Here is a 27666-nt window from a genome sequence, read left to right on the forward strand (position 1 = left end):
TGCTGGATGTGTAAATTAACAAACATTTGCTACAATCAGCTTGCTCTTCCAGGGAGGAAAACTAGGAGGCAACCAAAATGTATTATTAAAATTATCAATGAATATGTCTATAAAAAAAAAAAGGTTACTCATTTAGTCTGTCAGTCATTAAACTGCCCATTAAAATGTCCCAGGCCCAAGGCGCTTTCAAATGCTTTACTTGTCCTTCTAAAGATATATTTAATTTATAATTATGCTGCATAAAACAAAGAAAACTATTTCATTTCATATTTGGCTGAGTGAGGAGGCGCACCTCATACAGGAGATTGTGCCCTCTAAGACCCCTTATGTTGGCAGGAGGAAGCACAGCAGGCTTCGCTCTCTCACACACCGTTCACCTCAGAGAAGCACACACATCTGCATTCGCACAGCCATCTCTGGATTGCAGTACTACGGCCTTATGAACAGGAATGCGAAACTGCATTGGATGCAGCTTTGCAAACCCCCGGACATTTGGTGTTTTGAAGTTAATCGCTGGGTGTGTCTGAGGGGGCCGGCCTATTTCTGTATCATAGACTCACTTGAAATGTCCTCGATGACATCTGTCAAGTGAAGACAGGTTCTCAAGAGGACTAAGTAACTGAGCAGGACTGCACACTGGCTGGCTTTAAAATGAAAGGTGGGTTTACTGTCTCGCCCTTTTTTTATCTTACCCTCAGTCTGTCACTCAAATCAGCCATCACATAAATCCCCAGCTGATGGAGTTGGGGTTCAAGCTCCTCATAAAAGTCTGCAGCTGCTTTTCGCTTGTATGTAATCAAACATGGACCGTTACAGAAGAAGCGTGGACATAAACGATCGATCTTTGAAGATACTGTCAATTCAGAAGAGAATCTGAAGAGATGATGTGCTCGCACTGAGGAAACGGAGGCGCAGTGAGATGTATAGATGCAGTGGCGAGGTGAGGAGAGAAAGTGTCAAAGACACCAAGTTGTGGATGTGCCCTCGTGCTCCGATGGGGATGAGTCACTGAAAATGTGTAAATAATCGGCAAAGCCAACCGACTGAGGCAGGACCTCCCTCACCTGCAGTGGATCCATCCCACCCTGACACAATGAACATTTTTCAAGGCCACAGGCATTTAGCAATTTGGTGGGAGGATTGAAGAATGGGTGCTAAGACTGAGCAATGAAGGGCAATATGAACACGTTACTAACAGCAGATCACATAAACAACAAGGGCGAGAATCAATCAAGGTAGTAACTTTAAAAAAACAAAACTGTAAAAATTGGCCTAAATTGGTTGAGCTGGACAAAAACTGTCAATCTCACACTTAATTGGCCCACCTAAGATTTAGATATGCAGGAAACACCCTGCTTTACTGCCAGCAAGTTTGGCTTGAAGGTTTTCAATTTCCTGTGCATCTGTCCATCCTTCCCTCTCAGCCAAAAAACAGTTATTAGCAGCTAATAAAAAATCTCTCTCGTTCTGTCACACACACACACTGACAAATCAAGTTTACACTAGCAGATCGCCTTTTCAAGAAGTAGTCTAACATATGCGGGGACATAGCTCGAAAACGTGGCAATAAGTGGAATCGAAGAGTTCACAGAGATGTCTTCAAGCAACACACCAGCACTTTCCTTTTGTAAATTGGAAGGTCAAGACTCTGTTTGAGGATTTAGAGAGTTCTGATGAAGGTTCTGATGAAGGTCCCATACTGCAGGTAACTTTGTTCCTCATTGGCTTTGTCATTCAAAATTTGTTGAGTGCCAGTTTTCAGAATTTCTTGCTTTACATAATATCAGTGCATTACCATGGTTGAGGTTATGATTATAATGGTGAATAGAAGCTGTAAGTCTGCGACAGGACACACAACTCCTACAACTCTGATATGCGTCACGCATCATCAATTGGAACTTTTTACAAGTTTGTGTTTTTTTTCTATACAGACAAACACATTCTAACAACGTGTTGCATAAGATTGCTTGGATTTTTTTTTTTTTTAATCAATGCTGCACCCATCCACCTCAACAACATGAAGTGCGCACCGGGCCCTGTGGGTTTGAGTCAAAATCCTGAAAACAATACAGCTCTTATTGACGATGAGTCATGCAGCGGGGATTAACACATTTACTATCATACGCAGGCAAATCAGTGCAGAGACACAGCGAAATGAATCACCCCCGAAGTGTGTGTGTCCAACAGTATGTCTGCAAAAAGAAAGCAGAGAGAGCTCACGTCTGTACAACCTGCTCGAAGGCGGAATTCTTACAAGACAAGAGTCCTTATGTAATTGGCTTTACTTAAACAATGGTTCCAACACCATGTTCTGTGATGAAACACGAAGCTGTCACTCAGACTCTGCCTCTAATAAGCCTATCCACTTATTAAAATGCCAAGCTTGTCTTTTTAACATCGGCTGCTTCTGTTTCCCCCCCCTTCCTGAATAGATACTGGATATCTAACAGGCTATGCATTGAATCCAAGGGGAAATGAATTGTTCATGTTACCTGCAGAGTTGCTGTGCTGAATACGGGAGACGTGAAGTCAGTACAGTAGAACTGTGAGTGAGCACACCACACAAGACACACTGGGATGATTGGCAGAATTTACTCTTAGAAATGGTCACAATATCTGATGTCCATCAAGGATGAAAGCTGTGAGATCTGTTTAGTTGTTATAGAAAAATAAACTTGGCTATTTATTTCTGTTTTCTTTTCAGACTGGTTCTACAGTATCAACTGTATTGATGGACAAGAAAAGTATATTTAGTTAATGAGGAATAACTTAAGTGTTAAGTGAAGGAAAAAGCCAGACTGATACTCAGGTGTCAGGTGTTATTTTACACCAGAATCCAAAATGCAATAGAACATTGAGCTTAAACGACTTGAGGGAACAAAGGGATGAAATGACTTGAGAGAATTCTAAAAGGCCAGGAGAGTTTTAAAACGTTCTTTTCAGTTGCTTTTTCATACACTTCGAAACTCCCACTTCATTTTCATTTAGACTTCCTCCAATAATATGCAAAACCCTCAGTTATATACAAAAGATAATTCTCATTTTCTCACAGTGAAGTTACTCCGCTATAATTAAAATTAAGTGTAGATTTCCTTTTGCATTTCTGAAAGTAGAGGTTAAATACAAATTATGTTATATTTAATTATTTGATCATCATACACTAGTTATTTGGCTATAGCATGTACTTACACATACTAAACAGTGTTGTGCGGCTTTAGGCATGTAAGATGTTTAGATTCTTCTTCTATCCTTCACAAAATAACATCAGGGAGGCATCTGATGGGTCCCAAATTCATTTTGCAGTATCACAATGTCCCTCAGACATACAGCCAGATTCATCAAGAGCTATAATTTTCATACTTCCGTAAGATATTATCATTTTTGTAAAAAAAAGTTTTGTAAACAAAGCTGTCACTAGCTAAGCACTTTTAAACATGAACAGGAAACTTCCTCCTGTGCTGTCTCTGCCATTATTCAACATCCTGTCAAGTCTGGGTTGCCTTTCTTTGGCAGCACATCTGAACATTAGACATCAATGTGGTCTTCTCTCCTGCTGATTCACAAAGAGGAGAAAGACGTTCCTCTGGTTGTCGAAGCTGAAACGAAGCAGCCACCACACTCGCAGCTGGTGCGGCTGCTGTGCTACGAATGACCCTCAGCAGGTAGACTCGGTCAGACCGCCCAGTTCTACCCATCGCTCATGCTGGGGACCTCCACAAAACCTTCTCCCCTGCTGATCGCCTCAATCTACTGCTTTCTCGTTCTCCATCTGGTCCTTTTTTCCTTCTGACACTATCTCTTTTCCCCCTTTGCACCTTTTTGCAGTTTCACACTGAAACCCTGTGAGCACTTTCCCTCTTCGTTCTATGCCTGTGCAGCTCTGTGGTTTGAGTCCTGATTCAAGGAGCCGAGCGCAACTGCAGCCAAGGAGAGAATCCAGATAGAGAAAACTCAGTGTTCCAAGCGTACACCAAAGGCTGTAGTTTGGTAGTAAATAATGCTATAGAGTCACCTCAAAATTTGCAAAGACTTGCACACACTGTTTCCATCTCTGATGTGAGGAGAGATTTAGAGGCCGTGGAGGAAGGTTTAATATGCCAACCTGAGAGGGAAAATGAATTGTTCCCAACCTTGTACTACAAGCCAGGAAAGACAAACAAAAGGGAAAAAAACTGCTTGCATCTTGATCCAGGAATGAGCAACACAATAGGGATTGTATTTTATGCATTGTAAAGAGGCGTTTGTGTGTTCACCTTAATATGGCTGTACTCTGCTTTGCCAGACTCACTGCTGACAGGCTTGGTCTCAGGCCTGGGTTTGAGGACTTGGCGCAGAGGACTGGAGATTGGCAGGCCTGTCACACTGATCCCATCTGAAAAGACATTGTGGCATCACACAGTCAGCAAAACAAAACACAATAAAGTACAGGGACATGTCTATCATTAAACAGGAGCTAGCAGAGCATCACGGTCATCACACTGAGCCGTTTTGTGTGTTTTACTAACTTTTTTTAATCTTCTCACTTTCCTTCATTTATCTAGGTAAGATTCCCAACATGTCCCAGAAGAACAATGTAACTCACAGTTAACTGATTTCAATGAAACAAGTAAACAGGCCAAGACCAAAGGCTTGTTTGCTTAGTTCATGCTGTCCTTGCAGTGATATCACTTCTGCTAGTGCGTGGCATCGTTTCTGTCCGTTGAACTCCCCCCAAGTTTTTTTACTTTGAGAACAGGGCGGATCAAGAGCAACGTGGATTGAGCTGAAGGCATTAATGACATTAATGAGGGAACATGGAGATCATCAGATGGCTGCTGGAGGGGGATTGTAGTTACTGTTGGTAAAGAGGACACATTCTGCTGGAAACTACAGGGGGATAGGGGAAAAGTGCACAAAACCCAGAAACTGTGTTTTCTGGAGGAAACAAGGCAATGTGTTTTTCTCAGCGGCAACACCTATCGTTTAGGGGAGGACCACACAAAGTCACTGTGCCTCAAACCGGACTAAAAATGAGAAAGGCGCTGTGTTGACGTCATAGTTGGCAAACGAAATGACCAGTCCGTCGAGCCTCAAGCATAACAGCAGCTTAACAAACCCACAGGAGTAACCTTGACTTACTCCTTGGGGTATGTCATTGGTGAATTATAGGGCTGGGTGATATGACTTGAAATCAATATCATGATTATTGTAAACTTTAACCTGGATAATGATTTAATAACGATTATTTTACTCTTATTTTTGCATTGCCCATTTTCTCTGACAAGGTCTGTATTGGAATTGTATTGTAATATTAAACACATTGCAGTGTATCCTCTAAGATATTATTTAGCAGCGGGGGCCGGCAGTGTGTGTCTGCTCCTCTCTGTCGCTCTTCACACAAACTGACCATCACAGCTATCTACTTATGAATCAATAACTTTTTTATCAATGTGTTTGAATACGTGCCTCATGAACTCTAGAGTGACTCAAACAAACACAAAGTTAACTTCAAGTCCTGTTCAGGGCCTAATAAAGACAGATTTGTGTTGGTGTTTATTGTTAACGTGTAAAGTGAGCGCAGGTCAGCAGGAGAGTGCGGAGGGAGGAAAGAATTAACTGAATCAACCGACATGAGCAAGATTAAGTCGGTGAGAGGTTACAAATATAATTTTACATTGCATAATTTTCACAATTTTTGTAAGAAAAGATAGCTGGGCAGGACTAGAACACTACCAGCACATGAGCCAAGGTGCTTATTCAGGGTCATATTAATGGCTCTGTCCAACTCTTTATTTGGTTTACAGCATCTCAAGCCACTGAAAAGCAGAAGAAATGAATTCTTAATTCCATCTGCTCAAATGTGTTTCCCTTGTAAAATTGAATACATAAACAAAGCAAAAGGGTATGAAGAGAGCGCATGTAGCTCCACCAAGGCTAACGCCCTATCTCGCAAGGTTAAAGAAAGGGAGGTCAATTTCCTGAATTCAATCAATTCATCAAAACCAGTACCAAAATGTATTGGGTATCATGATTTCAATATATAGGAATAAAAACATATCCTCTACAGTGGAAACAATGACAGCTTTAGCCTCAGCCTAGTGTGTAGCCATTATGTGGATATCTGAATTTTTTAACCACTCCCTAAGTTTTAACATTAGCTGATGCTATCTAGCTAAAGCTGATCAACTTTATAATTTCAACTGAAGTAATTGGTTTGAAATTAGCTTGGGCGTCGACACATGGCAATGGTGCAACAGCAGCTTGGCAGCCATTGCAACATTAATCAAGGAGGACTGGGCTCAGCGAACGGTCATTTGAAAGTTTGCTATGTGCAAAAACACAAAACTATTGCACTCGAGCACTGAAATAAACCAAACCTTCACAATGGTTATAATTATCACAGAAGCACTGGTTCACCTTCAACTGTTATTCATGGCCATGCCTTTGTTTCCATTTTCGAGGCTTCATTGAGTTCCAATGAAATACAAAGTGTTAAGCAGTTTCTTAATCCCTTAAAAAGTCCTGATTTCAACATTTCCCTTACAGTGCAAAACTTTTTTGTTACCTTGGGCAGTTTGGTGATATTTAAATAAAAAGTGTAAAAAACATATTTTGACAGTTGTAAAAATGTAGGACATACACAATATATGTGTATTTATAGCACTGATACAACAAACTAATTGTATCAGTGTACTCCATCTCAATATACTTCATACAATTTAGCTTATAATATTTTAAAATGACGAATCATAGCTTTACTCTCGGCACGTGATAAACGAATGAATAAGTTCATATTCATGACCTTGAGATACGGAATAAGACCCTGTGTGTGTGGACACAGGAGCAGCTGCACTATCAGCAGCTGTGTTCGGCTTCACCAGAGGGGCTGCTGCTTTCAACCCATTCAGACAATACTCAAAAATGACGCCCAGAGCCCATGCTCTGACGTCAAAGAAATCAAATCGCTCTCTGACGTCAATGGAATGCAAAGCCCTGCAATCTCCCCGAAGAGATGGGAAATTACCAGCCTTCACAGCAGCTCAGGCATTGAGTTCAGGATAGATAGAGTCTATCAAACAAAAAAACGGCCACATGCACCATCGGCAAAGTACAACCGAATGGAAAAGTATTTATCTTAAAAAGAGTCAGAGTCAAGTCTGAGCTAGAGATTAACACGTGTGAAATGACCATGGTGTTATAGTGATTGACTGAATGCTGAAAATGTAGATTATGCTTAATGTACCACAACATATAAATAGAGAGGAGTGTTGAGTTTGTATTAACAGCAAACAGCAAGAAAAGCAAATGAATACAGCAAAGTGAAGCAGGTCGGAAAACAGACTTCTGACTAAAAGAGTAAATTATTAAACATGGGAAGTAAAGCTGTTTCTCCAATAACAGGCAAAGTCAAGAAAAGCATAGATTTCTTTATGTTAAGTTTTCACCTATTTCTCTACAATGCTACGTGCAAAGCTTCAGAAATTAGATAGGTAGAGAAAAAACAGACTTTCTTTACCATATACTATAATTGACGACAGTTCACTTACACACACACGCTGTGTTCACAAGGCTCTGCATACATCTGTACTATCTCCTGTTATATTCTATTTCAAATAAAGGTCTGGTTCTATCTGAAATAAAAGAGGTTTAAAACTGGGCTGCTATGTTGTGAGAATTCTTGAGACAGAAAACCAATCATGTGCTGCGTTCTTGCCACCGTTATTTATTCCATATCGCTCAGGTATATCTGCGGCTTGCTCCCAGAGTCCAAAGACTGGGTTAGGTCAATTTAAGAAAATTGACCATGGTTGTGAATGATAGCGTGAATGATTGTTCTCTCTTTTCACCCTGCGAAACACTGGTGACCGGTCCAGTGTGTTACCCGCCTTTCCCAATGTGAGCTGGGATTGGCCCCAGCCCCCATTACTGCATACGTGGTGGGGACGGACACACTCGGGCCAATGTTATCGCTGCATGAAAAACAGGGCTAAGTCATTTGTATGACGTGTAGCAGTGCAGCAGAGATGCAAAGAGTGGAGGCTCTACATCCTGCAAAAAAAGTTATACCTAGAGTAGTTAGTTTGACACAACTTGGGCTTGTTTGGAATGTTCTTCACATTTTTGCTATTTGCTACTGAAGAAATGCATGGCACCTAACACCATGCGAACATGAAAACAAATTGACCAAATTTACTGGACAATCCTGACAAGTAAATATGTAAATATGGACTAATTGAAACTATTTAATTCAAATCAATCCACCTGTTGGAGATCTAGAGGCTGATACACAATGCAGCAAGTTTTCTGGTATTATTTCTTCAATCAAGAACAATTACAGTTTTGCGTCGGCCATAGTCTTGTTCTTCATTTTATGCCACATGGCCTTGGTTGGTGGAGCGGTGGGATGAAGCCATCACACTGTCAGACGTTTGTCCTCTTTTTTTTTTATCAATAACCTGAAACTCCACCACATTTTCCTTTGATTGTCAACTTTCACCGGGAACAGCTCATAATCTCAGTGATGAGGGGCCACAACTGTGTGAAACCTGTCGTTTGCTATTGATTGCCGTTAGCTTGCTATTGCCTCATTCTCTGCATCCAGCTGTTTAACAGATCAGACATGCATCCAGACATAGACTCAGAGTGGCAGAAAGGGAAAAGTCCCAAAATAAAGCCATCGCTTTTAGACTTTATGGCCTGCATCCTCTATTATGGTACTCAGGCTGTTTCAGGAGCTATATATGACTTGCTGTGTCCTGCGGCACAGAGACTGCGTGAGTAATGAGTGGCATGATTAACAATGGCATTGCTCACAATCACCCCCCTCCTTCACACCCTCCTTCCAATCAGTATCTGTCTAGCTCTCCGTCGAACGGCCTCGGGGAGAATCGGGTGTATTCAGCATTTCTATCAGTGGCTACCTCGATGAAACAGCAGATATTGGGAGTGTCACTTCGGAAGAAATTGTAAATTATTCGCGTAGATCTGAAGGTTCATGAGATATGGGTCTCTGCATTGTCAATTGCTTTGACATTTACATGTCTTTTACAGGGAAGATATCATCAAATAAATACTAACATTATGGCCTGCTACAGTGTAAACATTAAAAAACCCATTCAATATCCAGTTAAACTCCAAACAGCTCTTTACTGGTGCTTCCTATGATGAGTACTATATCACCTAAAGACACAATATTTCATAACAGTGAATAAAACCACCCACAGATGTTCCAGCTTTGTGTTATTTCTGGACATTAAATGCACCATTAATCCAATTCAAACAATATGAAAAGAATCTATTAGAGCACCATCTAACAGCATCTCATTTAAAAGCACAGGGTAATTCTGAGGTGACATGCAGCTCTGAAACTGTAAGAACACCATTACACATCTATCAGTGTATCAGAGAGAGTATACTAGTATCTGAGCTAATGACTGGAATAGGCTGTAAGCCTAAATTAACATGTCATTTTACAGCAGCACTATGTCCTTATGCATGAAAATGCTAAGCAAGCCATGGAAAGAAAACAACAGCTGCTTTTAGGTTGCACCAGGATGAGGCTTTCATTGTTGCTGAGGACTTTAACCATCAAATTGTAAGGTCTGTCTTTCCCAAATTTCTTCAGAATGTCTCTTGGGGAGACAAAAACCAGGACCATGTTTACACCAACATCGCCAGGCCTAGCAAAGCCACTCTCCTTCCACGCCTGGGACAGTTTGACCACTTATTCTTCTTCCTGGAACCCAAATACCCCTCTGTCAAGGGCTTTGCCAACTATTCTGCTTGCCATTGATACAATTCAAGAACGTTTCTTTGCAACGAGGAGGAAAATTAAAACACTCAAAGAACAATTTTGTACACTTCGGTCTACTGACACCAGGGTCGTTCTGTTTTCTGAGAAAGATAAAGTTGGTGGGAACATCTCTTTCAAATACATTGTAATCTACTCTTAATAATTTTTTCCCAGTATCAGAATTTCACGAAGTCCAGAACTGTACCAAGGATTTTACCGTTTTTAAAGTTTCAACATGTTCGTGGTCATGAGGTGAAACTGACTATTCATACACCTTGTGTGCAAATAATTAATTCTGTTGTCTTGGCCACATTGATTTATAGCTGGCTAATGCAACGCCATGTTTGAAGGGCCTAAGCGGCAGCTTAAACAAAAGGGCATGTTTTCTTTTGGCCAACGAAGTCCATGTCATCAGCATACTCAAGCAATCTAAACTGCTCCTCATTGATCATAATTTGTTCGTAAAAAGAGAGAATAGCACAGGGGGAGCAATAAATAAAGAGCTTGACTAAAATCCATGAACATGTCCATGGCCTTTCTTTTACAGGCATACACTGTTTTATTAACTGTATTAAGCAGATACCACCTACTCTATGTTAGTGGATGGAACATGGACCAAATTAAAAAGTCAAAGTGTATGACTGTGCATGTCAAAAACATTTCTCAAACCTGGTTTTTGTCATGTTAAGTAGTTCTACTCACTCGGATGTTTGTTCATGTGCTCATTTTCCCAGTAAATTTGGTTTTAATTGGCTCTTTGACGTTACAAAGCATGGATGAAACGTCATGATTGACAGCTGAGACTGAGTCACGATTGATCGAGTGTGTGTATTGGGGGGTTTGCATCCCCTGATCGCGACTGTGCAGACTGGCTCCAAGTGTGCAAGGTGGTAGCGTTCATATCCAAGATATTTTGGCTTCATCAAATTGGAGAAAGTGGAAATGTGTCATCCATCTTCATCGACAGTCTGCGGCTGTGACCAAATCTTTAGAGCTAACAGACAATTCTGCTCCTTGAGCTAACAGTTGAATCTAATCTCTCAGCTAATAAGCTTCCATTCTCTGTGGGATGCTGTCTACCCTGAGGGTGAAGGTATGTCTCTGGTGATGTCGCTTCACGAGCAGATCCTCTGCATTCTGCAATATTTTCCTTTTTGCCAGGTAGCCCAGTTGTCAGTGACATCGCCTTAGCAATGCACATCTGTGTATTTGAGGGGGGGGGCCTTTGGAAGGAGCACTGATGGAAGTCACGTCAAAAAACGTGAACAAGATTACAAATCAGACCAGACATTCTTTGAAGCACTTTGGTCACCACCAAAAAAATAGGTTTGATACCCTACTGCTCTGACCGAAGCAGACAGCAGCAACTGTAAAAGCTTTCAAGGAAGGGTATTAGGTTGAGGAGCAGCTGTGTTGTATCACTTGACAACGGCAGAGAGCAGCATGGAAATGGAAATCTAACATGAACGTGTCATAGGTTATTACTTTAAAAAGTATTCTTTGGGACTACGCCTGCTGGTGCAAGTTCAAAGTTCAGTATTTAAAAACTAGCTACAGAAGTAGGACAGCAGTGCATTTCCTCTGAAGTCAACTGAGCACAAACAATGAGAAATCAGGACAGGAAAAACTTTCCTGTCCCTTACTAATGTCAACAGAGCTTCTGAATGCATCTCCCTCCTTTAATCCATACTTCAGTTGGTATAATGTGTTTGTTGTGTCCCTAACTATTTCAGATGTGGGTATTTACTGTGGTACAAGATGCAGCCTCCAAAGACAACCATAGTGTAGGTAGCAATTAGGTACGAGACTTATTCAATGCAATAAAGCCTGCTGTAAGTCAACACCCATTAGTCCTGAGAGATGACATCACCCTCATCTGATTCAGAGTTATGGTGACATGGTATCCGAAAGAAACCGAAAGTGAGAGGTAAACTGGTATGAGGATAAATCAATGAGGCTCGGCTTGTATTGAATATTCTCACTGCACTCTTCTATGATTTGCGCCCCTGCCTCGGTTGAGACACAAGGGACGCGCGTGCGGCACCATCAAGCAACATCGCGGTTAAGGCTGATGGCTTGATTTTCATCACAATGCAAATAAATACGGCTTCATCAATAAATAGCATATATTTGTTTTGATGAAATGACACTGACGATGCATTATATCACTGTCAATGTTCTGACAGGCGGGCGTGAATCTGGTATGAACTAATTCCCACCTTCAGTGCAGCATGGCAAAGAGTTAAAAACTCAAACTTGCTCACATAAGGGCTACATTTTATATTAAGTATGGAGAAGTGCTGATGTGAACACAATGTGCCAGCATCATACACACCAGACAGACTCTGACGCACACCCCACAAGCTGTGAGCTATCATTTTATCCTCAGGCTGTAGAGGTGGAAAACTAGAAAGTCTGAAAAATTGGGAGAGAGAAACAGAAAAAGAGCACATATGTCGAATTTTTCACCAGAGAGAAGTGATGAAAATTCACATGTTCACAATCATGTTCAGATCGGTTCGGGGGGGAGGCAGTGGAAGCTCTGATTGTACTGACCTTCCCTGGGTTAACAAGAATAATGAATATTTCAACTGATTTTTATTTAAAATACCTGAAACAATTTCCCAACTTTCTAAGGATAGTATTTTCAAATGCATCTCATATTTTTTCTATTTCTCATTAAAATGCAGATTCCATGTCAAAACTAAATAGTTAAACAGTTTGTTTAAAAAAAAGATGAAGCTTCAGTCCAGAAGCAGTTAGCTTAGCTGTCAATTAAATCTAGAAGGGGAGGAAACACCTGACTCAGTCCGGATTAAAAAAATCCACGTAAAGATAGAATATGCAACAATTCTTAATTAAAATGTCTAAAAACAATTCTACCTTTGTTATATATATTATTGATTATAAACTCCCAACATTTGTATTCAAGGTATCAGGACATTTTTGTCATTTACCTGTTGCTTTGCCCGTATCTGTAACTTCTGGGGCAAACAACTAATGACAAAAGAAAAACTCTGCCAGCCAGTTCGCCAATAAGCCAGTCAGCTTGTTTTCCCTTCCATTGTTTGGAATGGTCACTCGTAATCAGGGTTCTTGCACCATGTTTAAAGCAACATTTTACAAACCTTTACGTAAATCTCACGACCACAAAAAAAAGTTATGATTTACCATGATGGGCAGTAGGGATAAACACAGGCTACGCACCAGAAGTACCGAGATAACATATCCATAAAAGCTAGCCAGCAGCACTGGCAGTGTCTATAGGCAATAAAGTTTTAAAGATGTTTTTATAGTAGGACACTGTGCGTGACAAATTCCCATCAGCCTTAAATGCACCGCCTGCAATTTAATACTTTGCAGTAGATTTATGGTCAATTTAAGACAATTAAAGACAGTTTAAGACCGTAATTTAGTTGATTGAAATTTAACACTTTTTAGGACTTTTTAAGGAGCCGAGAGAACCCTGGTAATGGATCACAATTATTCATTGACATTTGCTGAATAAAGTGAATACAACTTGGGCTGTTTATTTAGCTAATCAACTTCTGGCCTCATTTTTACCATGGAAACAAGAGAGGTATAAATCCTCTCCAAGCTTCGACAAGAGAGCAAAATGATATATTTCCCAAAATGTTGATTCACAAAAAACTATTTGTCTTTTTCTTAGTCAACTATTCGTAGTTATTCTTCATTGTCCCTTAACATCTTCACTTGTCTCTGACTTGTTGTTCTACAATTACAGCAAACTTCCTAAGGGTGGCTGTAGCTAAGGATGTAGAGCGAGTCACCCTCTAATTGCAGGTTTGCCAGCTGCTCCCCGTACATATGTCAAAGTGTCCTTAAGCAGGACACTGAACCCAAATTGCTGCAAACGCCTTGTCTGTGTGTGTGTGGGTGGGGGTGGGGGTGCGGGCAAATTGTAAAGCACTTTGGATAAAAGCACAATATAACTGCGAACCCTTTAATATCCACTTACCACTTACTTGGTGCTGTAAAGAAATCCAAGGGATTTCACACCAAATGGAACCCATTGGCTCAAAATGTAAAGTTAAGCAGAAATTGACTGATTTTCTGGCTAAGTTTAATAACCATATCCAGAAGGTGGGGACGCATTAAAAGATACATGCATTCATGGACCGAGTTGTTTCAAGACGCGATTTTTTAATATGCTGCATTTTAGAAAAGAGTAAAACTGAAGAATGTAATGCATCCTTCTTTCACATCTGTTTTTGTGCCTTTAGGAGAAGTGCTTTTTTGTGTTATGTGTTGATGTGCACGGAGACAACAACAATAAGTGTCCTTTTGAAAATGGCACAGCGGAGCAGCAGGGAACATAATTCCACAACGTTAACGAAGATTATCACTAGCTTTCAAAATATACACAGCCCTGAGACAATCAATAAGCTCCCTCTGATTTCACTACAGCAGAAACTCACACTGACATTATAAGAGCATTGTAATAGAACCGTTTTTATAACGACTAAATAACAAGATTGCAACAATTTCATTTCATTTGTTTTCCAGACTAAATTCTAGTTTTTCCTTTTTTTTTTTGTATCTTCTCACCTGATTCTCAGCAAGTCATTGAATAAACCTTTTTTTGGAAAACACGTCCATAAGAAACAGTTTCCTAGACAACAAATGCCTCAGGGAAAGTGTATTATGCTGTTGCCTCAAACAAGGAAATAATTTACCACAATATGGCAGTATTACAATTTTTACATGACCATATGTGGTGGTGAAGCAAGACAACAGAACAGTTGTTGACTGCACCAGCTGTGCCTGGAACAATCGAGATTTCACAGTTGAATTAGCAAAGACGGCAGAAAATAGGTAATCTCCCTGCACAGGAGCACAGACTAAAAACAAAGCCAAACCACTGGCTCTATGCAAATAGGTTCATTAGTATAATAACATTATTATAGTGATTACATTATTGTATTAGAGTGTGAGATAGCATCAAATGTGTTTAGCGAAAGCTGCATCCCATAATGTCACCTTAATAACTACATTCCGAGCTGCTGTAGGAACCACGTCTTATCTCCCTAATTCAGGGCCCCAATTATTGCTCAGCTAATTAAAACTCTGAAACAGTATCACTTAAATGACCTCATGAGAGGAGAAGAGAAGAGTGGCCCCGGGGCTGAAATAAACATGCAGCACTGTATATGTTTACTCTCCCGGCCTTCTGGCGAGGTAACGTCATGTGGTGCAGAAGCAGGTCCATATTGATCGCTCACTATTCATCAGCGCAGAGAGTCAGTGGTGAAAAGGTTCAAGCGTCTGATGAAGGAGGTAGAGAGGTCAGGAGTAAGACAGGAAAGAAAGGAACTACAAGAAAGACCGGAGAAGGAATGCAATGAATGAGCTTCCAGGTAGGGGGAGAAGGTCAGAGTTTTTTTCTTTAAACTAGGAATAAAAATTACCAGAGGGGGAATCCGACAGTTGAAATGAGGAAGCCAGAAGCTAGGAGAGAAATGGAGGTGTAGAGACCTCGAGACCTCGCTCCTATTACTGTTGAATCTTAAATAAGGCAGGTAGAATCGCTGTAACAGAAAGTGCTCCGTCTGCAGGGGCACATTAACACTCATTTCTGCATCCGACACCTCAGCTGGCTGATGATACGTTTCTACAATCATCCACCACAGTGTTGCAACTAATGATTATATTCACTATTAGTAATTCTGTTACTGTTTGGTCTATAAAATGTGAGGATGTTGATGACAATCACAGTCCAACATGATGCCCTCAAACCTCAAAGATATGCATTTACCAATGATATAACATTTTAAAAAGGGAGTATGGTCTCTAACATGAGATGATAAAATCAGCAAATGTTAATTGTTTCAGCACAAATCCACTAAAGGTTAATAGAGAGAAAAAACTATGGAAAGAAAAACAATGCACATGGAGGCCATATTCATGGTTCCATCAAGCAATCTGTAACGTGATGACCCATTTTGACCCACTCCATCCCAGTGTTTCCAACAGAATTAACTCAATCTATAGCGGTTATGCAACAAATTCCAAGTGACAGGTAAACCGACTAAAGAGCGAAAGATCAGTTCTCGCGTGAGAGGAAGAACTGCATTGATGCCACAGCTGCAGCTGGAACTCAGAGGTCTGACTATCTGCATGGATGGTGAAAACATTATGGACCATAGCGTGAGCATGTGGTAGCACACACTATCAGAAACACACATTGCCGGGAAGCGTGAGGGAACATGTGGCAAATAGCGCCGCACATACCAAGTTATAAATTTCATACGTTATTATGAGAAGTGTTTTTGGTTCATTTTGAATATGGAGGGCTGCCACAATTTAGATGCTTAATGGGAAACACTGTGTTCATCCACTTCAACCTCATCAATGGCTATGTGAACAAATAAACTATTGTTTGTTCTTTACATATTCATATTCCTGTTTGGCTCTGAATATTTTCTATTCATTTCTTAAGATGTGCAAAAGGCAAAAGAAGACAGTTTCTTTACATGCAAGTCCTTGAGATTTCAATGAAATCATACCTCACTTAATGGTGAGCTCTTTTTCAGCAATACCTGTCAATGCTTTCCTCTCAGTGATGAAAGGAAAGCATTGTCTATTTCGTGGTTTTTATCAGTAGTGAAACAACTCAGTTTGGTTTGGCGGCACACACACAGTATAGTCACAGTAACTGCTCAAGAAGTGTTTACTGTTATTAAATGATATTAAATGATAAAGATATTGAACAACACTTGCTGATACCACAAGTAAAAAAAGGTGGCCCCATGTCAACCAGGCTGAAATGCCATGGACAACAACTTAAAAGGGGATAATCATGACTAAATATAAGATAATTCATTTCTATATTTGCTGTTGAATGGTTTTCATGAATAATGTGCATCATAACCTGGGAACCTGTATTACTGCACTATATAAATGTAGAGTTAGCAGTTTAAAAAGTGAATATTTGACAACCACAATATGTTGAGCTCGCACACATTTAACAAGCTCAGCAGGTTTACACTGACAGATGCTGCAGGCAATGAGTTTTCATCTGGGTTGAAATGTGAATTCCTGGGTCCACTCACCGTCATTGAGGTCCTGCAGCAGGTGCTCCTGACCAGAGAAGTCCACCTTGACTTGGATATTGACAGTCAGCGTCACAGCCTTGCCGGGTTTTACAGGCAGGTGAGACAAAGCCTCGTCCAGCTCCCAGCTCAGGAACTCCCCAAACATTTTCTCTGCACAGACACAAAAGAAGAAAAAAGATAAAGAAAAGTGAGACTGACAATGCTGAGCATGTAGCCACTGAAAGGCAAGTTGCACAATTTTGTGCATTAAGCAGAAATATTCACTTGAAGTTGACATAATTAAATGTCCCCTTCTGCCCATCCACTACAGCCACACAAGCAGTCATATAGATAAAAAAGAGAGAGGGGGCTAAAGGCTTGCTTGGAGAATACGTCATTTACCCCCGACACCCGACATTGAACGGGTTACATACAACAACAAGCGGAGAATCGCGGGCTGACCGGCGTGGAGAAATGCGGGTCCGGTGTGAACAGCCAGGCGGCTGCGCGCTTGAGAATGACGCTGCACGGCGCGGGGCGGCGCTTCAGCGCCCGGTGTAAACCCGGCGTTACACATCAAGAAGGCCACATGCCAATGCAACAAGGAAGTGCACTTTTTCTGTTTTTCATATTATTCAAGTAATAAACAAATATCGGTATCGGCTATCGGCTAGATTGTTGTTTTAAATATCGGTATCGGCCAAGAATTTCCATATCGGTGCATCCCTAATTTACACTTATCTAGAGAGGACTTTTAGTGCCACGTATAAGAAAAAGTTGAGAGAAGGAGGATGTATTTTCATTCAGCATTTCGAGAATAAAGTCAAAATGTTAAGAATAAACTTGAAATTTCAATATTAAAGTTTAAAAATTTAACAAACTGCATCAAACTACTATCATTAGCACATTTGACTGCCTCTACAAAATGCCTTATATAAGTGAATTTGGGGAATTTAGAATCACTTCAGAATTTATTTTAGTAACAATGAAATTCTTTCTCCTTTAGAGCATTACCACTGGTAATCAGTGTACGGACAGAAGAAGGAGGAAGTGGTGGCCACACTCGGGCAATACTGAATTCGCTGGTAATGAATAAATACAAGGATATCGATGGATAAACCATACACACCTTTAACTGGATTTGAGGAATTTACTTTATTCTCAACATTTTGACTTCAGTCATGAAAAAGTATTTCAACTTTATTCTCAACATTTTGACTTCAGTCATGAAAAAGTATTTCAACTTTATTCTCAAAATTTAAAATTTAAAAAAGAGTATAGTTTGCATTTAGATTTTAATGTTATTCTCAAAGTGCAAAGTGAACATCTTCCTCCTCTCATGCCTAATACCTTCCTTACTTATACGCATTTTGCTTTCTGGTGCAACAAAGCTGCTGATTGGCCTCCTAGCTACAAAGACTGTATGTGCACGCCACCACACCTGACTATGTCCCCAAGCCTTCCACCTGGGATGAATGACTCAGCTGCATCTACTTCAACCAGGGGCATCAAATGACTGGTGCCTCACCTGAATGAAGCATGTGTTCTGTCTGTGCAGGTGAGACACTCCTGCTCTCGGGGATTGCAGGAGCAGCAATCAGGCTGATTAAAGCAGACGCACAGCAGAAGGGGAGATGCAAGCTCACTGTGCAAACAACAGTTTACATGGCCGTGCGTGTTTCATAACCAAAGCCTTTAAAGTCCTCTAAGAGGATGTGAATGTAGGCAGCATTAAATAAAGATTTTGTGAATAAGTCTCCACTTCAAATATTCATACATTCAGAGCTCCTTGTGGTGAATTAAGAGAGAGAGAGAGAGAGAGAGAGAGAAAGGGGTAGAGAGTAGTAGGGCAACGGGGAAATGACTTAGAAATAGGATTGAGAAGAGAAATTCATGTGAATGTGCAGCATCAGGATTGTGGATGACGTTACTATCATTTCACTACTAAACTATGAGTCAGTGCCTGTGAAGAAACATTTCCTGCACGTTGTTAAGTATTAACCAGTGACGTTAATGTTTTTGCAAATACAATATGAAGATCACGTCACTGCAGCTTTAAAACCTGTCCGGCACATTTAGATTTGAGATTTCCATCCTCTCTGGTTCTGATAATCCCACTTTTCTTTCTCCCTCAGTGATCGACCTGAGGGAAATTGAAGAGAAGCAGTGAAGCTCTAACTCATGTATAAGACCCACCAATTCAGACTGATCAGAAACAATCAGGGAAATTGAATGAGACACTGTTCGACAAAAGTATTTTTGCTTTTTGCATCAAGTTGAAAATATAATAAGTGAAAAAAGGCGGCTAGGTGCAGCCAGTTCAAAACAGTTTCATCAGTTGACATCAAATAGCATAAACGAAGACCGAAATAACGAGTCCTCTACGCTGTCATACCCTAAACTGCACAACTTAAAACAGTCACATCCGTAGCAGCCACAGAAATACACTCCAGTTTAATACACCAAGCTGAAACTAATACAGTCTCACACAACAGCACTGTGATAAAGTCATGAAGGTTATACTGTCCAGTTTGTGTTGATTGATGATTTGCAGGATATAGTTTGTGAAGCTGTTGAACAGGAGGTTGCATTGGTTGATTAGTTGGTTTCATATATTGCAATGTCAGGAAGCAGGACAGAACTGTCCAGCCACACAGCCACTCCATCAAGCTGTGCTTAGCATGCTCTAAGTTAAATGCTCAAATGTTCAAAATGACATGACTAACATGCTGATGCCAATGGGATAACACCATGTTCAGGATCTGAGTGGCATTCAAACATTGCATTACACACATAGTAGTTAGGACTAAGTTTATGTCACTAGTTCTGCAGGTATTTAGTCATAAACTGACCTGAGATGGTGATAGATAAAACACCTGGGATATCCACACTTATAACAATTCATTCTGAAGGAACATGAATGTATCAAACTTTTGCCAACCCATCAAGAAGATGTCATGATATTTCAACAGATAAATGAGTTTCACTGTGATTTACCCTGCTGGTGGCGCTAGATTAACAAGAGTCGTTGGGAGGTGACATACCAAATCAAAAGGTACCTCTTCCCCACCAAATTTCAGACAAACTACTTCGGACATGTGAGGAAAAACCTGCTACACAAGCAAAGGAGGACAATCAACACCATCACTTAAACACGTGTTTTACACCCTAGAGCTTATCTTTTCTCCTATCCGCTTTCCAGGGGCAGCCCTGCAGTACTGCTTTCCTACGTTGATGGCTGGCTTTTGTTTTAAACCCTCACAAAATTCAAATATGCATCAATATACGCAGCAAGTAGCAGATTGTGTATTCATGCATTGCAGTGCTTATGTGATCATATGTATGTATAATCTCACAAAACGTCCATCAAAAGTTTGCCCAGCTCAATGTGTGCATTGTAAGAAAAACATACCAGAAAGATGTTTGCACTAATCAGTGGAATTGTGAATACTCATTTCTGAGAAACAAGGACAAATTATTATTTGAAAGCTATTGTTAAAAGTCAAGATAATACACAGAATATAAGCAATTTGGAGACTTTGTAATTAATGAAAATAATAGTCATGATGGGAGAGTTCTGGAACAAAAACACAAGGGCCTTACTGAACAGCAGCCATTATAGAACTACAACTAAACAGCACGGAAATACTTATAAAGTCCAACGAGAACAAAGGACTGCACAGGCAGCTCTGTTTATGATAACGAAATCACTGAAGCAACATTTATTCCCTTTTTTCTTTTTTATGTGCTGCAGAGCTAAAGCTGTTTTTGTAAATATGAGACATTTGATATGAATGTGCATAAGTGTTTTAGAGGGCAACTGAGCCGCGCTCATAGTTATATCCACAAAAGAGCAATAAGGTAGCAATGACAAACAAAAGGTCTGATGGCTGGTTACTGTCTGCTAAACAAAGACTCTTACTTTAATGTGATACAATAGATTATTGTGTTAAGAGTTTATTTTGTTATCTACAAAGTTCTTTTCATGAATAAATATTTACTTTTAGAGAAACTGGACTCATATCTCCTGTGTCAAGGTGGTTGTGCTGTGGCAGAAAGAGTAATGTTTTGTTTGTTTTGCCACAGGTGTCCACATACTGCGAATCTTCATCTTTTATTCATTCGGCTCCCACTGAGAATGCCGAGGGCTTGGGAGAGGCCCTCGCAACTGTGGCCTGTCGAAAGGCACCGGTGACGACTGAGGAGGTGTAACATGACGACCAGAGGATGGTAAGTGCTGTCAGCGTGGTGCTGCAGTGTGTCGCTAAAGATTCCAACACTGCTACATCAATGATCTCCTCGATAGGGACCAGTATCCCAATCTACAGTATGTGTACGGCCGAGGCACCCAGGGTTTAAAATACGATCGAGAGAAAAATGTATGTATTATTCACCATGGTTGGAAGAAAGTGATACATTACTGAAACATACACATGAACACAAAAAACTGCCACTCAGAGACTCACTCGGGGTCAAAAGTACACACAGTGCATATGCTCTAATTATGCATTGGCTACATGCCTACACATAAATTGGTATTTATAAAAAACTGAATGTGCAATGAGACTTTGCACACCTGATGCATACTCAATACAACTCAGAGAGCATTAAATATTCTATTCGTAACAACAGAGGCCCAGGGTATCTCAAAGACCACCTTCACCATGTCAAGGGCACTCATGCGTGCCATAGTGTAGATTGAGAATTGGCAGCTTCTGCTTGAGGTTGGCTAACAAAGTGTTTTTACATATTCATTGCCGCAGATCCCTGTGGTGCTGATCATCACTGAAGTAATGAATCAATTTAAAGGGAAACTTGGAACTGTACGATTATCATCCTAGTGCGACATTTGCATGAATTTAGAGCCACTGAGAAGGTTTTCATTTGCATGTGTTTGTTTTTTAGCAGGATTTAAGTAAAAACTACTGGGTGGATTACCACAAAATTTGGTGGAAGGATGCAGGATGGTTCAGGAAAGAAGCCACTTAAACTTATTGCAGATCCAGATCAGGGGATCCAGGTGATGACCATTGTGTGATAGGGCATTCTTCAACATTTGTGTTGATTTCTCAGGGAATAATTCATGGATCTTAATGAAAAAATCTGATGTGTTTAGTGTATTAATATTTATGAGTTTGTGCAGGTGTATAAAAAAAAAAAGGGTAGACTAGTGCATTTAATGTGGTTTCATAAGGGGACTTGGCGGAGGTATGCACTCTGTGGGTGCCACTCTTCGTGATCCTCTGTGCAGTAGTTTTTGCGTAATCCTAAGAACTAACAGAAAACCCCAAAAAAGCAGACGAAAACATAAGCTCCTTGGAAAATGTAACAATGTGAACATGTAAAACAATGCCTTGTAAAAAATATAGTGGATTTAAAGTAAAGTAAATGTACTTTGTTACATCCTACCACTGCTGTACAGGATCCATAATAAGAGAGACACCACTGATAATTGCTGTCAGGTTTAGTCAGACTTTAGTCCGAGTTTAATGCACCTGACTCACAACTCACTACAGAGAAGGGTGGCAGTGGAACTTGATAACTCATCTATATCTTGAGAATGTCATGCAAATGAATGAGAAAACGATATTCCAAGTTCAACAGTCCAGATTTATAGTTTGAAAAAAAACATGTTTAATTATAAAAATCTGAAGTGGATGATTTGTCATTTGATGAAATGAGGTGTTAAAACACCAGTAACAATCAGACTGACTTGATTAAAATCACTTATTCAATGTGGTGCTTCCTTCAAAGACTGGTCTTATTTAAACCACTTGAGTTGAAACCGCAGTGGTTTCATAAATTACAGCAACAAAAAAAAAGATGAAGTTACACAGAGAAAAAAAGTGGATGATCAATTGCACTGCAGTGCAATTAGCAAGTCGCGTTGTATCATGCAGCCCACCAGACGGCTCCTCCTCCGAGGAGACGTGTGACTCTGGCAGAATAGTCATTTTCTGACTCTTGAAATTGTTTACAAAAGATTCCACAAATCACAGGGAAACACTTCAGAGCCTTGTTAGTTCATTTGAGGAAAACTTAGAGCAGAGCAACATTTTGCACCGTCTAACAGACACAAGAAAGGGCTGCAGTGTGGCTGCAGTGCGGGAAGAGGTACACGCCGATGTGTGCTAATTATCAGCCTACACAACAAACTGGGAACGATTCCCAGCAAACACAGAGGTCATCCACTTAGCAGCTATCCAGGGGGCACTGTGGATAGCATAAAACAAGCAGAGACTCTACTATTAACACCATTTCCAATAAGGGACAGTAAAAGTATGATCTTGATCTGGCTACATTACATATTAGAAGCCGCAAAGTATTAAGAGCTGTGTTACAACCATAGACTGTGAATAAAACTGAACGTACACTTCAGGTCCGGAAAGTGAGGCCAATGCGTTAGCGACTGAAAGTTGAATGACCAGCAGAGGGCGACTCCACTGGTTGTGAAAAGCAGTCAGTTTCCATTGAAGTCTGATCTATGAGAAAATTGCTCGACTTCTCACTTGATATGAACTTCAGTAAACATTTTCAGACAGAGATTATGGTCTCAGTGTCTATTTCCAACTCCTCTTCAATACAGTGGGATGTGTATTTTTGAATGATTGACAGCTAATACCAACCAATGGGTACCGGTTGAAGGTGGAGGTGGGTGTGCAGTGTCTTTGAGCTCGCCAAAATGCCTAACCCGAGGTTTCACCATGGGTTGGTGTCAGGTTGGGTTGCCACTTGGTCAGACCTGAATCCCAGAACAGACTAAAGATTTAATGACAGACTTGACGGCTTAGATGATAATTATAAAGGCTTATACATATTTCACTTGAGGAAATGGGACCGCTTGCAAGATAACAAGAGCTTTCCCTTCCCCTCCTCCCTCCCTAAATTCTTCCAAATCTCACCCTAAAGTGGTACATATAGTGGACAGAATAACAGCCTTTAGAGTAACCTACAAACATTATTTCCAAGATAATGTCGACTCAAAACCCAGCTGAAATCGTGACGTCCGTTTTTGCGGTCAGAATGATGTCAGCATGTCTGTCAAATGTATCTTTATCGGTATTTTCAGGTCTTTGGGGAAATATCAGCGTACACACACTGTTTCCTCTCCGCTGCTGGAAGGGCATGTCGTGTCTGTGTGTGATTGACAGCAGCCGATAGGCTCAGCTCCAGCAGGGGAATGAGAGACAAACAAACTTGTGCTGTAGCTCGCAGGCCAAGGGTAGATAATGTGGGACTGCAGCATATTGAACAGAGTTCATGTATAACATATTTTTCTCCTGCACTGTCTTAACAAACCCAGAGAAATTGTGAGCAGCTAAATGTGTTTGTAGATCTGCTATAATCTCACTGCAGCATAACTGAGGTTGTAATGAATTGGAATAATATTTGATTTCAGATTTTCCTCAATTTTATCAATAAGACTCTTTTTGTATATGTGCAGATGTACCTGACCCTACCAGTTGGATTTTTTTGATTTCTTTTTGATTTCCTGGCTCACCGAACTCACTTTTGTTTTCTACTGTCTTGATGTGTTGGTTCATTTTGCTGCTTGTACTGAAATGTGAGTAATGTAGAAACATGTCAGAGTCTATCCTTGCTGTTACCACGCAAGGGATGCAAGAAATAAAAATAAATACGCTTGTAATGAGGCATCAACAATATAATGGTCTTCGTTAATTAGTTTTTTTAAACAATTAATTCACTTTTATTGAGCTATATATTCATTTGTTTTACTTATTCACTCTATTTTAACTAAATTTTTGAGAATTTTAACTATCATCTAATGCTTGTGTGGTGGGAAACCCCTGTCAAAGCAGGCCTCTCCCTTCAGGAGCCTGATGGGAGGAGTTTGGTCTGGCTGCACTATATAAGCTGGTGGCATTCAGCCAGTCTCTCTCTCCCCCATGGCTTCTACAGCATTGGGTTTTGTTGTAATTTGATTATTACATTTACATTTCCTGTTCATTTCTTTAAATAAACTCGTTTTTTGTTTAAACTCATGTGCGGTTTTCCCTACTTCGTCCAGCCTTGAGCCGGGTTGTGGCAGTTGGGGGCTCATTTGGGATCAAATCAGTGATTTTTTTAAAGATAAAGTTTGATATTTGTAGTAATTGACCCGGTTTGGTTTGTGTTAACAAGGAGCTGGTGCTCAGGTATGCTTGGAAAATTGCACTTGGCTTACTTGTTTAACTATTTTTGGGAAGTATCACACATGACAAGTGTTTTTCTTCAGGGGAAAAGCAACCTTCTGGTCCTTTTGTCTCTGTCTTGGTTGAAAGTCGGTGTTACTCCATTGTGCACTTTGGTTTAAGGTGACCTTTGGTAAATGGAGTTATCTCCCTTCAGGTTTTGCTGGTTATCTAAGTGACATTATTGCAATTTTGTCAAGTAAGTAGAGCTATATTCTCCTTAACATAATTTAATTATAGGGTTCGTGGTGAAACCACTTTTTTATGTCTTGCCGATTGCCGGAAGGAGCGAGGTCAAAAATAGGTTGGTGTCCTCAAACTATTTTAATTAGGTTCCTGTACTACTTACAATAACATGGACAGACACATTCTTATCCACCCTAGAGAAAGAGCTGGACAGGTGTGTTTTTTCTACTATCTTTATTTGAGAGCGTGATATTTTCATTTGAGAGCAGGACTAATTGATTTCAAGTTCAGATTTTGTAATGCTTGCACCCAAATAACCCCTGCTTGGGCTTAGATTTCCTGCGCTCCAGCTTCAGCTCTTCTCCTCGTGCTCACACTGCTTCTGTGCGCATGAAACATTTTTTCCATCTGCTCTTGGATGGCTGTCTGTCTGATTTTGCAGTTTCATGTTGACCAGTAATGTCCTGGACTCCTGCTCCATGGTGTCGGTGTAATTGTAAAAAGGACTAGCAATGGCATAAAGCTAACACATATAGAAAGAGTGTGGGACATTTTCACTTGTCAATGACAGACATGTTGCACAAAAAAATCCAAGAGATGAAAAAAAAGTGAGAGCAGCAGAGAAATCGGAAAAGCAGACGTTTCATGTGCGCACAGAGGCGTGGGGAGGAGCTGGAGCTGGAGCACAGAACATCTAGGAAATCTAGGCGCAAGCAGAGTTCATAAGTGCAAGTGCAGTGGTTTGAGTGAGAGCATTACAAAATCTAAACATGAAATCAATAAGTTCGGCTCTCAAAAGGAAAGATAGGGGGAAAAAAACATAGCTGGACATCTGTTAAGAGGTTCCTATAGCAACAACAGAAATGAAGAGTCATTCGCTCATCGCGCTGTTATTGAGCCATAAAGTCTACATCAGAGGTGGACTCCAAAAGGTTATTCGCATCTGTGCAAAGTACAGAGTCCTTGACATGCTTGTGAGAGAAATGCATGAACATAACAATGGCAGAACCTGTGTGGTGGGAAAAATATCTATCAGCGTTAACCCTTTGGACAGAGGATGCGTTATTGTGCTCTGTCTTCAATTAAAACACCGCAAGGCCATTTTGGAAATGTCAGATCAATTCCAAATATACTGTCTCCCTGTTCTTCCTCTGCTCGTCCTGCTGTGATTGAACTGCTGAGAGAATAGTTCGGGCAAGTGACTAATAAAAACAGGTTCTTTGAATCAGTGGATATGGAGTACTGTTTTCCCAGTGTGGTGTGTAATAGTGTGTAGTCTGTAAGCAAGGTGTCTTTTTCAGAATACCAGGTTAACAAACTTTAAAATGGTTACTGTGACATTAAAAAGGCATGCAGGCTCCTACGGGCTTCGATTAAGCTGCTCTCAGACATGCACTGATATCCGGATATTTTTCCATATTTTCCGAGGGGAAAATGTGAGGAAAAATTTTTGAAAAATTACATTTTGTTAACTTTTCCTGCCTGTTCCTCAGAAAAATATCTGGAAAATGTCAGAGTGAGGCCATTTGAGCATGTTGATGACATTTCAAAAATGCGATGGGCATGAAACAGGAGGAATACAAATGAAGATGAAAAAGAGGTGTCCAATTGTATTATTGCTTTCAACACCGATATAAACATTACAGCTGAGTCAGTGGCTTATTTTACCACCATCTTTGGTGTGCTGTAAACAAAGACACTTTGCTTTCTGCAGCAGAATGTATACATCATGTCCTGCCTCCTGAAGGCTTTACCCAGACCTGAATGTTTCCGTTTGAGTGCGTCTGGCCCAGAAAATCTTATTTTGCATTCTTCTTCAACTCCATTCAACTCCAATGTCCAGACGCTATTTTCAAACATTTTGCTGATTTCATGTCTGAAAACATCATTTACACAAAGATGGGGGACAACAGCATAAAACAGAAGAAGTATCTAAAGAAAGTCAATGTGAAGGATGTAAACATAACTGTGCTCAAAAGATAAGTACAATTTCAAAGCCAAACATCTGTCTTCACTCTATATACTATATAATACTATAGTAGAATATTGGATTGTAAAAACATGTGGTGATGGTGCTGTAAAGGACCTGTAAAGGGTACTTTCCAATTTGATAGTAATGCAGAGGTTTGTTACACAAAAAGTTGGGAAACACTGACTTATCAGATGTAACATATACCAATATATTATAGAAATATATTTACGTTTTGTTTACGTTGGGCATTTGTGATAAAGACATTGGGCCAATACACATTATCGGATCAAAAATCCTGCATATGTCAGGCAAGTCCAACTCAATACAACAGTGATGCAGTACAACGTTAGAAACTTGAACAGATGGTGTGTTGTACATTATATCTAATTTGTAATTAAATAACTCCTGTATCTCCTGACTGGACTGCTAACCACAATAAACAGTGATGACGATTTCAGATTTTGAAAGATCTAGCAGATGTAATAGAGT

The 27666-nt window shown here is 40.2% G+C and overlaps 1 protein-coding gene across 4 annotated transcripts in view; it reads right to left on the reverse strand.

Moving 5' to 3' along the window:
• trappc9 (trafficking protein particle complex subunit 9) overlaps window positions 1–27666 on the reverse strand; it is a 194704-nt gene that overhangs the window by 123601 nt on the left and 43437 nt on the right. For all 4 annotated transcript variants that reach the window (XM_035182133.2, XM_035182131.2, XM_035182130.2 and 1 more), the window contains 2 exons: window positions 16846–16998; window positions 4254–4372 (listed from right to left, as the gene is read on the reverse strand). In XM_035182133.2, the coding sequence (XP_035038024.1) occupies window positions 4254–4372; window positions 16846–16998 (272 nt within the window). The remainder of the gene's footprint in view (window positions 1–4253; window positions 4373–16845; window positions 16999–27666) is intronic.

This window comes from Hippoglossus stenolepis, chromosome 17 (genome assembly GCF_022539355.2).
Source record: "Hippoglossus stenolepis isolate QCI-W04-F060 chromosome 17, HSTE1.2, whole genome shotgun sequence".
NCBI classification, from domain to species: Eukaryota; Metazoa; Chordata; class Actinopteri; order Pleuronectiformes; family Pleuronectidae; genus Hippoglossus; species Hippoglossus stenolepis.